Source organism: Tachysurus vachellii, chromosome 25, assembly GCF_030014155.1.
Source record: "Tachysurus vachellii isolate PV-2020 chromosome 25, HZAU_Pvac_v1, whole genome shotgun sequence".
Taxonomy (NCBI): Eukaryota; Metazoa; Chordata; class Actinopteri; order Siluriformes; family Bagridae; genus Tachysurus; species Tachysurus vachellii.
The window spans coordinates 15,257,648-15,271,577 of NC_083484.1; the positions used below are offsets into that span (position 1 = coordinate 15,257,648).

The following is a 13,930-nucleotide window of genomic DNA, read 5'->3' on the forward strand; positions in this document are numbered from 1 at the left end:
TATTTTCGAGTTAACACTTTTCCTTTACTTTGTGGTCGGGACTCTTTTTTGCATGATTTCTTCTACCTACAGTACATACAGTACATTCTCGTAATCAGACTAGCAGTATACTAACGCAGAGTGTATGTTTTTTACTCCGCAGGTTGTCTGGGACAAATATTCCTGTACCTATCGTTAGCAACAAGAACTGGCTCCGGCTCCATTTTGTGACAGATAATAGTCACAGACACAAAGGCTTTACTGCTCAGTATCAAGGTAAACTATATTTTTTGGGACTTGTATCCAGTCCTCTCACTATCTTTGCTCTAAAACCTTTACTTGTATCAGCATTCTGACTGGTCATAAGGTCCTGATTCATTGCAGTACATCATGTGCAATGCAAATCTCAGGATTATGTCACTGTGCTTGTTCTAATAGCGTATTAACAGATTAAAAATATAGTTGAATGAGTTTTGGTTTCTCGAAGCATTAAAAGAAACTACAGTTTAGGAAACTTCTGGCCAAAGGTATATGGACATCAGCCCATCATACGTATACAGTACTGTATGTGGTTCTTCCTGAAAATATTGCCATACACTTTCCCTTCACTGGAACTAAGAAACCCAAACACTCCAGCTTGACAATGCCCATGTACACGAAGCTCCTGAACCTTCCAAGGTTCGAGTAGTGTACTCGAGTGTCCTGACTGAACACCTTTTGGATGAACTGGAACTGGAGTATCATCAACATCTCAACATCTGTGTCTCATCTAACTAATTTTCTTGTAGCTGAATAAACACGAATCCCCACATTCACAATCCAAGGTCTAGATATTCAACAAAAACATACATGTGCATGCTTTTGGCCATATGCTGTAAGATATTGCGTTTTAATTAATAAAATAAAAAGAGGAATAAAACATTGCAAACTGGAAAATAATCACCTGACCCCCATTATTTTGTTCCATACATAAATATATTAAATTAATTGCATTTGTTTATATTACTAAATGAAAGTTATAGCAAAACAGAAGTCATTAATACTTAATGAGCAGTCAGCAGATTGTGTAAAAATCATTTACGGATAGAATAATAATAAAGCAAACACCATTATGCATGGCATTATTGACAATTACTTTGTCTTATTGAAATAATTCAATCGCAGTGTATGAACTCTGACAGCTGTTTTGAAACTTTTCAGAATTCAGTCTTGTAATAATGCAAAGAACGCATTTTTTTAATGCACTTTTTAACGATGATTACATGGGAAAGTTAAAGGACTGAACAAACCGTACTGTATCTCAGCGAGGCTAGTCACATAACTCAGTGATGTGTATCATACGTCTCTATTCCCTTCCGCTCGATTCCTCTGTGATATTGCATCAGATTCTGATCACAATACAACTGAATTTGAGGCGGCACAATCCCATGGCTCCTGAAAGAATGATTGTTAGCCCTGTAACATGCTGCTCTTCGCACCTCAAAAGGAAGATGTCTCCGTCCCTGTACAACCATTTCCTTTCACTCATATTTTCTCAGCCTTGCAACAAATGGAGCTGGAGAAGATTGATCTTGGTATTGTAGCTATTCTCTAGGAGACCTGCCTTGTCCAATTAGATTTTTTTCCCTCTCTCTTTCTGAACAGTGAAACGGTCCGGAGACTTCAAATCAAGAGGGGTGAAGCTGTTGCCTGGGAAAGACAACACAAGCAAATTTGCTATAAGTAAGTCCGAAGTCTCTTTAGTGGTTTCAAAAGACTCTCTCTTTCTTTCTCTATATGGTTTTATATATCAAACAAAGTTAGATCAGACTTTTAAAGTGAGTGATTGCTCGTTACACACTTTTACAGCCAACGTTTTAACAAAGTATTAACGGTGCTGGGGGCACGGTGGCTTAGTGGTTAGCACGTTCGCCTCACACCTCCAGGGTTGGGGGTTCGATTCCCACCTCCACCTTGTGTGTGTGGAGTTTGCATGTTCTCCCCGTGCCTTGGGGGTTTCCTTTGGGTACTCCGGTTTCCTCCCCCGGTCCAAAGACATGCATGGTAGGTTGATTGGCATCTCTGGAAAAATTGTCCGTAGTGTGTGATTGTGTGAGTGAATGAGAGTGTGTGTGTGCCCTGCGATGGGTTGGCACTCCGTCCAGGGTGTATCCTGCCTTGATGCCCGATGACGCCTGAGATAGGCACAGGCTCCCTGTGACCCGAGGTAGTTCGGATAAGCAGTAGAAAATGAATGAATGAGTGAATGAAATAACGGTGCTGTACAGCTGAGGCCCATAGGATGAATGTCTACTATAATGTACACTAAAATACAAAACCTGTGAGACAAGAAAACAACACAATGCAATATAACAAAACATGATTTCCCAAGTCTGTTGTTTCCCGGCAGGAACAATTTTACACGGTTAACCATGACATTTTGTCCCGGATGATAGAGTTACTTAGAGAGCTTGAGTTAAATACAGTATGTGTGTATGAAAATCTATTAAAGCAGCTCGGCTAATATTACAAAATTTTATCTATTCGGGTATCTTTATGTCAGAAATCATTTTTGGAGCTAAAGTGTTGTTTGTGTTGTGGACAGCGGACGTAGACATAACAAATAACAACCTGATTTGTTTGTATCGTCTATACGGTGTGAAAAAGCAGCGATGTTGTGAGTAAGTTGGATTAACACCAAAAGGTCTTTCAGTATTTGCATAGGAAAAAGCTTGAATATTAAACTTTTATCTAATATCAATGTCCTTTATTAAAACTATCCAAATAAATGAATTAAATTGAAAATACACACTTTACTTTTGAAAATACATACAATACAGGTTTAGTGCAGGTTTCAAATGATTTCCTGAGCTTTCATTCAGATTATTAGTATTACCTGCTGTGTAGTTGATTGACTCTGAGGTTGCCAAATCTTAAACACAAAAACTCACCTTTATAATCTTTCAATTCTAATCAAATTTAAATAAACTGGGATAGAAAGTATGGAATGTAGAAGTGATTCTGTTTGTGATGCTTGTCTAATTATAAAGACTAATAAGTAGCATTGTACTTTATTGCCAATATATTGCCCCATGAATTTTCCATTTTATAATTCTTACATTAATGAGTGAAAATTCAATTAAATTGAACAATATGGCTTCTTATTATTATGTTCACACGATGTAATAAAGCCATGGGATACTAAATCAAGTAATAATGGGATCATTATTTGTGTATGCACAACACTTTCTATATGTTTTCATGCCTTGAATTGGCTAGAATTAGCTAGTTTAGCTAAATTTGGATAACTATTTGGTATTGTTTATAATTTTACCCGTATACAATTAAGCTTGACTATGAAGGTTTGACATGGACGACAAGCACTTGGAAGCTGATTATGATTCTGTAATGTTTTTACGTATAATATCTGACCTCACTTCAACCCCAGACGCGATATTACATTAGTTACTCTTCTGCTAACACCTCTTTTTTATGGCTGTTTGGTCTCAGGGAAAAAGCCATTGCTTAGTCATTACCTCATACAGCACTGCGAAAAGGTTTTAAAGGAAACATGAGCCATCAGCAGAAGTGAAATAGATTCAGAGCTGTACCTCGTAGCTGACTTTTGATTGGCTAACGACGCTTTGACGATCAGGAATGACGTCCTACGTCTCAGATCGAAGTCTTTAAAGTTGACGCACGCACTCTGCTTATACTAAAAGCAACACTATTCACCGCACCTTCACCGCAAGGCACTTTTGTCAGTCGAAGCAACTTTTTTTATTCCTCCAAAGACCAATATATGATGATTTCTTCACTGGTGATAGCAAATAACATCATAACCAAAGCGACTAAAGCTTCAAATCATGTTTATGCCAGCGAATGCCTGTGAGTTATTCCGTCTGACTTGTCTCTGTTCATTAATCTGAAGCAGAGAAACTGCCGTTGTTCTCTGTGTTACGTCAGAATCGTTTAACGTACACGTTTGTATTCGCACATTTTAAAAAATGTTTTAAACATCAAGCATGGTGTGTCAGCTGGAATAACTTGTATCGTAAAGCCGTTTTGTAGTAAAAGAAAATTAGAAGTAACTTCAGAGTGAGTGAACTTTCTTTATTCCAAACCAACCAGTGTAGAAAAAAACTGAACTGTTAAAAACTATATTCATTCTAGCACAGTGTTGCTCATTGCGCGGCTCGTGAGCCTCCTGCGGCTCGCCAAGCTTTAATATGTGGCTCGCATGGCAGTAAATAATACGATGATATGATCATGTGGTTAAAATTTATTTTTCATTTATATAACATTAAAAACAATCAGGGAAGCAGAGAAAAACGAATGTGCTCTATTACAAATAATAATATATATTTATATATATTATTTGACTCGTCACTGACTCACTGCCTTCTGCGCAATAGCCCGTTTTTGGCGGCCTGCCAGAAGCTAGTTTGTGTTTCATGCTAGTTAACAACTTGTGTTTACTGTACACACGGACTAAAAAATGGATCGATTTCTTATCAAACAATCCCGCGCACAAAATGAACAGCAACAAAGCAATGTGACAGTGACAAAAGAGGTAACTGATGGGGAGCATGCATCATCCGCAACTCGAGAGGAAGGAAGGTAATCCTGCTTATTATCATTAAGAGAAATCATCTTGTCTCAGTTACCAATTTGACAGGTGCATAATAAAGAATGATTTTTAAGTAATTATTGTATTGCAATATTGTACATTGTATTTAAGCAGATAAGCTATTTAAGACTGAATAACTTGGCATACTTTGCGGTGAAAGTGGCTCTCCTATTGACTTTGTCCTATCAGTTTGGCTCGCATGAAAAACATAGTGAAGACCACTGTTCTAACATGACGATGTCATTCCTGAGATGTGGACTAGAGTGATGTGGAGTCTGAAGAAATTAAAAGTTTTCCCCTGAATATATATTTTTTTCTTCTCCTGTCGGTTCCTTTTGAAGCTATAACGAATGTAATATATAAAATCGATATACTGTGATCCTCTACATACCATATGTATGTTGTGTTATTGTGCCTGTTATACATTTAAGAGTCTGAAAATATGAATCAAAGTTATCGATCCATTTTTTTTTCATGTTCATTAATAGAAATTTTGACATTTCTATTAAGCAGAACATCTATTGTATTAAACTTGCTAATTTCTGTTGCTAACAATCGCCAGCAAGCTAGTGTTCGCAAACTGAATCAGTGGGATAAATAGTCATGCTGAGCTTATAGTGAGCATCAAATGATGAAAATGAATGCGTTTAGTTTTTATTAGCGTTTTTTCAGTTGTGATTTTTGGACTAATTTACAAATACGTGGCACAAAATTGTTTGAACAAGTTTAAAACACCATAAAATAAAATAAGCACAAATTTTATTTAATTTTGCTTATATACTGAGTTTATAGGTTAAATGTATGCAGAATTAAAACAGAAAGCATTTACAAACCTTTGATTGATGTGTGATTCTATATGTAAATTTTTCCTTCCTTTATTTCTTCCCGGTAGAAAAACGCTCCCGATGTCAAGCATGAAACAAGCTAATTCTGTCTTAATATAGATCCAAATTTCATTCTTAACCACAAGCACATGCTGAATATCGACCAAACCCCGGCATAATTCTCATTTTTTTCAGCGCTCTGAGCGGGCGTGGCACGTATTATAATAAAGTATCGAGCACATCGATTTATCTCACACCAGCATTGTACAACTTCAGATACTTAATTAGGATAGGAAAGAGGTTTTTATTACCCTCTATTTCACAGTGGCTGCCTCGTACATGCAGAATGATGAATTATGAGGGAATGATTTGCCTCGACGCAGGCTCGTTCGGCGTCCCGATACACCAGCAAACACCCCTGTGCTAATCAGCACGCTCCTTAATTTACCACTTCCACATCAACTACTGCTCTGACAGCAATTAAGGTGGGGTTTACTGTCACTTCCTGTGCAACGTGTTGTCAGTCGGATGAAAAATGGATGGTGTTTATGGGGACATTAAGCGGTTAGTGAGTTTATGGTGACTTTTAAAAAGAGTTTGTGGATCAGACTTTGCGTCTGTTTAAGAACCACAGTGTTGTTGGATCTTGACTCTTATTAATTAAGGTTTGGTAACTTCATCCATTCATTCATCTTCTACTGCTTATCCGAACTACCTCGGGTCACAGGGAGCCTGTGCCTCTCAGGCGTCATCGGGCATCAATACAGGCAGGATACATCGGGCAGGATACACCCTGGATGGAGTGCCAACCCATCGTAGGGCACACACACTCTCATTCACTCACACAATCACACATTACGGACAATTTTCCAGAGATGCCAATCAACCTACCATGCATGTCTTTGGACCGGGGGAGGAAACCGGAGTACCCGGAGGAAACCCCCGAGGCACGGGGAGAACATGCAAACTCCACACACACAAGGTGGAGGTGGGAATCGAACCCCCAACCCTGGAGGTGTGAGGCGAACGTGCTAGGTTTGGTAACTTGACAGGCTTTTTTTTTTATATATATAAACTTCGAAAGAATGGAGAAAAAGAGTGTAATGGTGGACAGTAGTGGTTTGTAGCAAGCCTGTATCACAGCCTCTTTTTACATCTTCTGCAGTGAATGAAGGAGGAGTGAAGCAAGTGTCCAATGACTGCTCGGACCCCGGGGAGCCGGAGAACGGCAGGCGTGTAGGTGACGATTTCAGGTAAAACTAGTTGTGTGTTGATTAAGTTGTGGAAAACATGGCACCCTGAACAAACTGCAGTGCTGTTCTGGTTTGCTGTAATTGTTTTCGTATTCATCCGAAAAGCATCGGAGCCATGGTCGGGTTCACGTGTGACGGCGATCACGTGCTGCAGGGCTCCAAAAGCATCACCTGCCAGCGGGTGGCAGAAGTGCTCGCTGCGTGGAGCGACCACCCTCCAGTATGTAAAGGTGAGAGACATGGACATTGCTGGATATTACACATGACATAGTGCTGAATTGTTCCTTTATTATACAAACACTTACAAATCCTGTATTCATGCTGCATTGCTTATAAAAAATGAACAGCTTGTAGTTAATTACGTAAGGCTTTATAGCATGATTATATGTGTTACAGTATCTGTTCATTGTGTTATAGTGCATTATAAGTCTATCTTTTTATTTTATCAAATGATGTCATTTTTTAACAGGTTTTGATGATGTACAGTATCATATACTGACACTTTATATGTAGTGAGTATGACATTTATATGTATTGCAGGCTTATAAGCTGTTATGTATTCTATATGATACCATCCTCGTGACTCATGTTGGTATCTCAGGGGCAGAAAGATGTTTTAAAATCTCAATCAATAAAACGGCGTGTTGTGTTACAGCATGTTCCGCCAACAATTGTGCAGAATAGAAACACGTTTATTACATATAGTGTTCTAGCCTCACACGCATACGACGAAATTTCCATCTAGTGCCCTTAATGACACGCTGCGACTCGAGTCTTGTTATCCTTCTTACAACAATTTCCCATCTCGTTTTTTTAGCGAAACCGTGCCATGTGTGATCCTCGCAACGGCCATAACCTCTTACAAGCGTGAGCCCTTAATACACACAGTCATTCCTGCCAACTCCCCCTCATCCTTATGTGTTAATTGTTGTTGTTGCAGTGAAAACGTGTGGGTCGAACCTCTACGGTCCATCTGGTACTTTTACCTCTCCCAATTTCCCCATCCAGTATGAGAGCAACTCGCAGTGTGTTTGGATAATCACTGCCAGTAACCCAAATAAGGTAACACACACACACACACACACACACACACACACACACGATCCCATAAGGACACACACTCTGAGTTGATCTATGATGTGTGAGCATTGTGGGGAATTATGTGCTGGCTTTACACTCAGTGGCTTGATTGTCCCAGGTTTATAAACGCTTTAGTGTGTCTCAGATTATAGAGAAAGTTCATGGGTCATTTCGTCCAACGTATAGAGAGATGGATGTAGAGGAGATGGAGTTCATTAAACGATTCCCAAGCAGGCGACGGTCTTCAACCGTAAGAATTTAGCCAGTGAGGGTAATTTAGCTTTCAAATTTTTATATCGTGAGAATGTAATTAAACAGTTTATATCTGATCGTCATATCCAGGTTTTGTTGATGTTGGTTGTCTTTAACTCCTTGAAGTGGATTTTTGATTCAATTCAGTTTTATTTTTTTGTAGCGCTTTTAACAATGGACGTTGTCTCAAAGCAGCTTTATAGAACATAAGAAATATAATACAAAAAGTTCGAGATTAATATTAGACGTCTATTTAAACGTGTTTGTATTAATCCCTAATGAACAAGCCTGAGGTGACTGTGGTGACTGTGGTGAGGAAAAACTCCATTAGATGGAAGAGGAAGAAACCTTGAGAGGAACCAGACTCAAAAGTGAACCTCATCCTCATTTGGGTGACACTGGAGGGTGTGATTATAAACTGTTATAAACACCAGAGAGTGTTATTATGAATAATGTCTTTTCTACACTCAGATACAGTCTGATAATTGTGTATTGATGAGGAGGTTGTTGTCCTCAGAGACCACATGGAGTTGGTAACTTCTCATTAAATTTCTGAAATCCTCATGAAGTGTAACACAGTTGGAGCTGGTACAGTACAGTACAATCAGTAGATGCCTCAGGATCTTCACAGGGTCGATGCCTCTTTTCACCGAAGGTCCGAAATCTCTAGGTGCCTCCGGATGGGTAGAAATACAGAAGTGAACGGAAAGGAATTAGCGTAGCTGCTTTTCATAATATTAACCAGCACTAGATGATAATATGCAGATGGACTGGAGCACTGGGTTTTGGGACGTGTCATGTGTAGGCCTGGCTACAGAGATATATATCTTTAATCTACATTTAAACCTGGAGATGTGGAAGATACAAGTCCTCGTGAATAAGTTGTTACCATAGAAACTTTCTAGAAAATTTCCTGAACAAATTTCTGACCAATCAAAATCCAGATCTTCAGGTGGCATGCAGTTTCCCTCCATCCCTTCTTTTATTCATCTGATCTAAATACCTTAGGTATAACGTAACTCAGAGAAGTTATTTAATATATATATAATTGAATCGATATTTTCTCCTGAACATTTATCACCCGAGCTCATCCGAAGACCGGACTCACTGTGTACATGTGTGCAAACGTTCGATATACTTTATATTACTCCGCAACTCTCTCGCCTCACATCATTAACCATTTCCATAGCCGAGCCGTATATTCAATCGCTGCTAAATCTGCGTCCCTGTGGTGCCGTATGATGCAAATGGGTCCTAAATGGCATGGTGAGGTGATATTGCCTCATTTATCTTAGACAGATGAAATTGCCAGGTTTAAATTTTATTGTGGTTCGTAATACGAATTTCCACAGGCAGAACGAGTGCGTTATGACATCATTAGTGTCGTGAAGTGATTGTAAGCACGCGTATAGCGTACATACGTACATACGCTGGATTAGCGTGGTCACGGATGCACTGTAGTCTAACACGGGTGTATGGATGTGCGTGTGTTATAATTCCTCCTAAAGCACCGCTTTGCCTTCGTAACACACTCTTCGGGGCTGCTATGCAAATAAAAGCTAATAATTTGTAGCAATTGCTAGCTTTAGCATCAAGATGGAATTTAATTGTCGTTCACATCAGTGTAAATTAAGGCTAATTTATCGTTAGCATATGTTCCACCAAATTGCCAGTCATTACTATCACACTTATGATACGTGTAAATCTTTTTTATCCGCTCGTCATAACGGCTCGTTAGAGTTCAGCCGTAAGAAAGCGAATGCGAAGGCTGTCGCAGTAACAGGACGAAAGCGAGATGTCACCTTCACGAGATTACGACCTTCCATCTTTCCAGGTGATCCAGATCAACTTCGAGGAGTTTGACTTGGAGCTGGGATACGATACGCTTACGATAGGAGACGGAGGAGAGGTCGGAGACTCCAGAACCATCATCCAAGTGTAAGTTCTGATCACTAGCTAGTAATTTCTCAAGGAAAAAAAATACTGCCAGAAGCTCTGGAGCTGATGTCAAGTTTACAATAAAATATTTACAAAATATCATTAGAGGTTAAATGTTTTGGACCAATTATTAAATGGGATATAGAACTTTTATCCATTTATAGTTACTTATCAATTTCTTCAACCTTTACTCTCTCTCTCTCTCTCTCTCTCTCTCTCTCTCTCACTCTCCCTTCACCTCCCTCTCCACCTCTCTCTCTCTCTCTCTCTCTCTCTCTCCCTTCACCTCCCTCTCCACCCCTCTCTCCCTTCACCTCCCTCTCCACCTCTCTCTCTCCTCCACCTCTCTCTCTCTCTCTCCCTTCACCTCTCTCTCTCCACCCCCCCTCTCTCTCACTCACTCTCTCTCTCTCTCTTCCTCTCCCTCCCATTCCATCTCCCTCTCCACCCCTCTCTCTTTCCTTTACCTTTATTCCCTCCATTTGTCTCTCTCCCTCTCTCTCTCTCTCTCCCCCTCCATCTCTGTTCCACTTATTGTATGTCATACTTATACTGTCATTTTGTCATCAATCTCTCTCTCTCTCTCTCTCTCTCTCTCTCTCTCTCTCTCTCTCTCTCTCTCTCTCTCTCGCTCTCTCTCTCTCTCTCTCTCTCTCTCCCCCTCCATCTCTGTTCCACTTATTGTATGTCATACTTATACTGTCATTTTGTCATCAATCTCTCTCTCTCTCTTTCTCTCTCTCTCTCTCTCTCTCTCTCTCTCTCTCTCTCTCTCTCTCTCTCTCTCCCCCTCCCCCTTCACCTCTCTCTCTCTCCCTTCACCTCTCTCTCCACCCCCTCTCTCTCACTCACTCACTCTCTCTCTCTCTCTCTCTCTCTCTCTCTCTCTCTCTCTCTCTCTATCTATCTCTCTATCACTCTCTCTCTCTCTCTCTCTCTCTCTCTCTCTCTCTCTCTCTCTCTCTCTCTCTCTCTCTCTCTCTCTCTCTTTTTCTTGCTCCCCCACACACTTCATCTCCCTCTCCATCCATTCCTCTCTCACTCTCCCTTTCCCTCTCTCTCTTCCCCTCCCTCCCTCCGTCCCTCCCTCTTTCTCACTCTCACCCCCCCACTCACTATCTTTCTTTTAAAGATGAGACACACATCACAGCTTGTCATGTTACAAAGAAACTGAGCATCTCTTCCTCCTGTCAGAAAACATCCGTTCCATCTTCACTCAGACTGGAGACTCCTTCCATGAATGTTTATAAAAACGATCTGTGAGAAAGTCTACACAAGTCCTGAACTGTTCATGTGGCATTTCTGCCTCGTGTAAATTGTTACCATAGAAACAATAACGTTTCAGTAAGATGGTGTTAATATAAACCCGTGATGTGAAGCTTCTGTCAGTGAAAACAGCTTCTGACCAATCAGAATGGAGAATTCAGCAGAAATGTGGTGTAAGATGCAAGTAACCCACAATGCATCAGTCTTTTAAATATCTCAGCTCTTTGTTTCTTCAGCATTGTTGTTCCTGGACTTTTGCCAAGCCAGAATCATGTTTGCACCAATTTTTTCCGTCCCACAAGGACAAAAGCTTGTGTCCTGCCAAAACAAATGCACATAAAGCGCACTTCAAATAATTGGCTATGTAGAACCATGCGCTTAATGCCAGTGATAAAACAGCCGCTGTCAATACCGATAGGATAAAATGAAGAGATATATATATATTTTTTCTTTCTTTCTCCCAGCAGAAGACTTTGTTTACATCTTGGATTGTATTCAGTTTGTGAAACTCTGTCTGTTTCTGCAGTCTGACTGGCAGCTTTGTGCCTGACCTGATTGTCAGCATGACCCACCAGATGTGGCTCCATCTGCAGTCGGACGAGAGCGTCGGCTCCATCGGCTTTAAAATCAACTACAAGGGTGTGTTCTTGTCATCGGCCTCGTATCGACGTGCTATGAGCTAAAAAACTGTTTGTCTTACACCATGATGACTCATCACTTCTTTATTTGTAGAAATCGACAAGGAGAGCTGCGGCGATCCCGGCATCCCTTTGTATGGCTTCCGTGAGGGAGCCGGATTCTCCAACGGTGATGTGCTACGCTTCGAATGTCAATTCGGCTTTGAGCTGATCGGCGAAAGAACTATTTCCTGTCAGAATAACAATCAGTGGTCAGCCAACATCCCCATCTGTATTTGTAAGTCCTATCTCCTGCTTGATGAATGGATGGTTAGATGGATGGATGGATGGATGGATGGATGGATGGATGGATGGATGGACGGATGGATGAATGGTTGGTTGGATGGATGGATGGATGGATGGATGGATGGATGGATGGATGGATGGAGGGAAGAATGGATGGATAGATGGATGGATGGAGAGATGGCTGGAGGGAAGGATGGATGGATGGATAGATGGATGGATGTAGGGAGGAAAGGATGGATGGATGGATGGATGGAGGGAAGGATGAATGGATGGATGGAGGGATGGAGGGAGGAAAGGATGGATGGATGGATGGATGGATGGATGGATGGATGGATGGATGGATGGATGGATGGAAAGATGGAATTATTGAGGGTATTTCAGTTCAATTCATTTGTATTGCAATTTTAACGATGCTGATTGTCACAAATCAACTTTACAGAAATGTAGAAATTCTGGATTAAAATGATAAATTTGAGGAAACCATAGGCGACGCTGGTAAAGAAAATCTCCTTGACATGATATAAGAAAGAAACCTTGGGAGGTTCCAGAATAATTGTGTGCTTTATGGTCATAAAGTGCTATTGGGTAAGCAGACAATTCATGCTAGTTATAACAAGAAGTCTATTTTGTTGAAGTTATAAAGAACTGGCCACTCATGGAGACTTATCGATTGCAGTCCAAGGTCGTCTCTACGGTGTCTAAATGCTACCATCAACATCTCTATTCTAAATATTTATAGTCCCAGTCTCGGATGTCGCGCCCACAACGCTCTATCTGAATATCTGATGGATGCGTCACACACAACTGGAAACGTTTTAGGAGTTTGGAAGTCGTCGTCTGATTGGTTGGAATTTACAGGATTTCTATGAGACACTTGTCTCATGTTCTGTCTGGAAACATAGCCGCTGTGATGCTCTACTTCTCTCAAGGAAGAATGAAGCCACCCTGTTTAAAATCGTGAACTGTGCCTGTTTTTGTTGGAACTTTAGATTTTCACATGCCTAACCATGATGCTGAACAAAACATGATCGCGATTGGTTGCTTTCGTCAGTCGGACGCCCTCGAGGGTGGTACTTGTCCAGTAAAAGCTGTTATGGAGACTGGACCATCTCCCATCAGTCTGAAGCTCTGGCTACACGAGACTAGGTTCACTGACATGGTGCAGCATGGAAGCTCATGTCTTTAATTACAAACCTTCCTTTAATATAATGTCTACAACAGCAGCTAATCTCAAAGTTTTTTGAGACAAACCTTGCCTCAGTAACATCTAGTCTGGATTTAGGAGGAATTTTAGTGTTCATTAAAGTACAACAGATTCATCAGGATTAGTCTTAATTCCCTTTATCAGCTTGATTAAAAGAACAGTCCTGTGAACATCTCGACCATTCCATTTCCAGTTGGCTACTGAATCTGAAACGGCCTTAAAAATAGAAAGTCAGCTAGCATGTAAAAAGTCTTTATTTCCAAACGAACAGTCGATCTTACAGTATCTCTGATTTCAAACAGATATGATCTGATTTATAACATCCATTTTCTTCATCAGTCCCGTGTCTGTCCAACTTCACGGCCGCCTCGGGAACCGTCCTTTCTCCGGATTACCCAGAAGGCTACGGCAACAACCTGAACTGCGTGTGGCTGATCATCGCCGAGCAGGGAAGCCGCATTCAGCTGGCCTTCAATGACTTCGACTTAGAGCCACCCTACGACTTCCTGACGGTGCGGGACGGCGAGCTGCTGGGCCGCTTCACGGGCGCCGAGGTGCCGTCACACCTCACAAGCAACTCCAACGTCCTGCAGCTGGAGTTC

At 40.8% G+C, this 13,930-nt stretch overlaps 1 protein-coding gene across 1 annotated transcript in view; it reads left to right on the forward strand.

The window, feature by feature from the left end:
- The window catches only part of csmd3a (CUB and Sushi multiple domains 3a), a 235,509-nt gene that overhangs the window by 62,670 nt on the left and 158,909 nt on the right, over positions 1-13,930 (forward strand). Inside the window, exons 6-14 of the mRNA XM_060861354.1 lie at positions 143-255; positions 1,624-1,701; positions 6,578-6,665; positions 6,771-6,895; positions 7,606-7,727; positions 9,832-9,935; positions 11,728-11,840; positions 11,934-12,116; positions 13,668-13,930. The exon at positions 13,668-13,930 is cut by the window's right edge and continues 49 nt beyond it. Coding sequence (XP_060717337.1) covers positions 143-255; positions 1,624-1,701; positions 6,578-6,665; positions 6,771-6,895; positions 7,606-7,727; positions 9,832-9,935; positions 11,728-11,840; positions 11,934-12,116; positions 13,668-13,930 — 1,189 coding nt within the window. The remainder of the gene's footprint in view (positions 1-142; positions 256-1,623; positions 1,702-6,577; positions 6,666-6,770; positions 6,896-7,605; positions 7,728-9,831; positions 9,936-11,727; positions 11,841-11,933; positions 12,117-13,667) is intronic.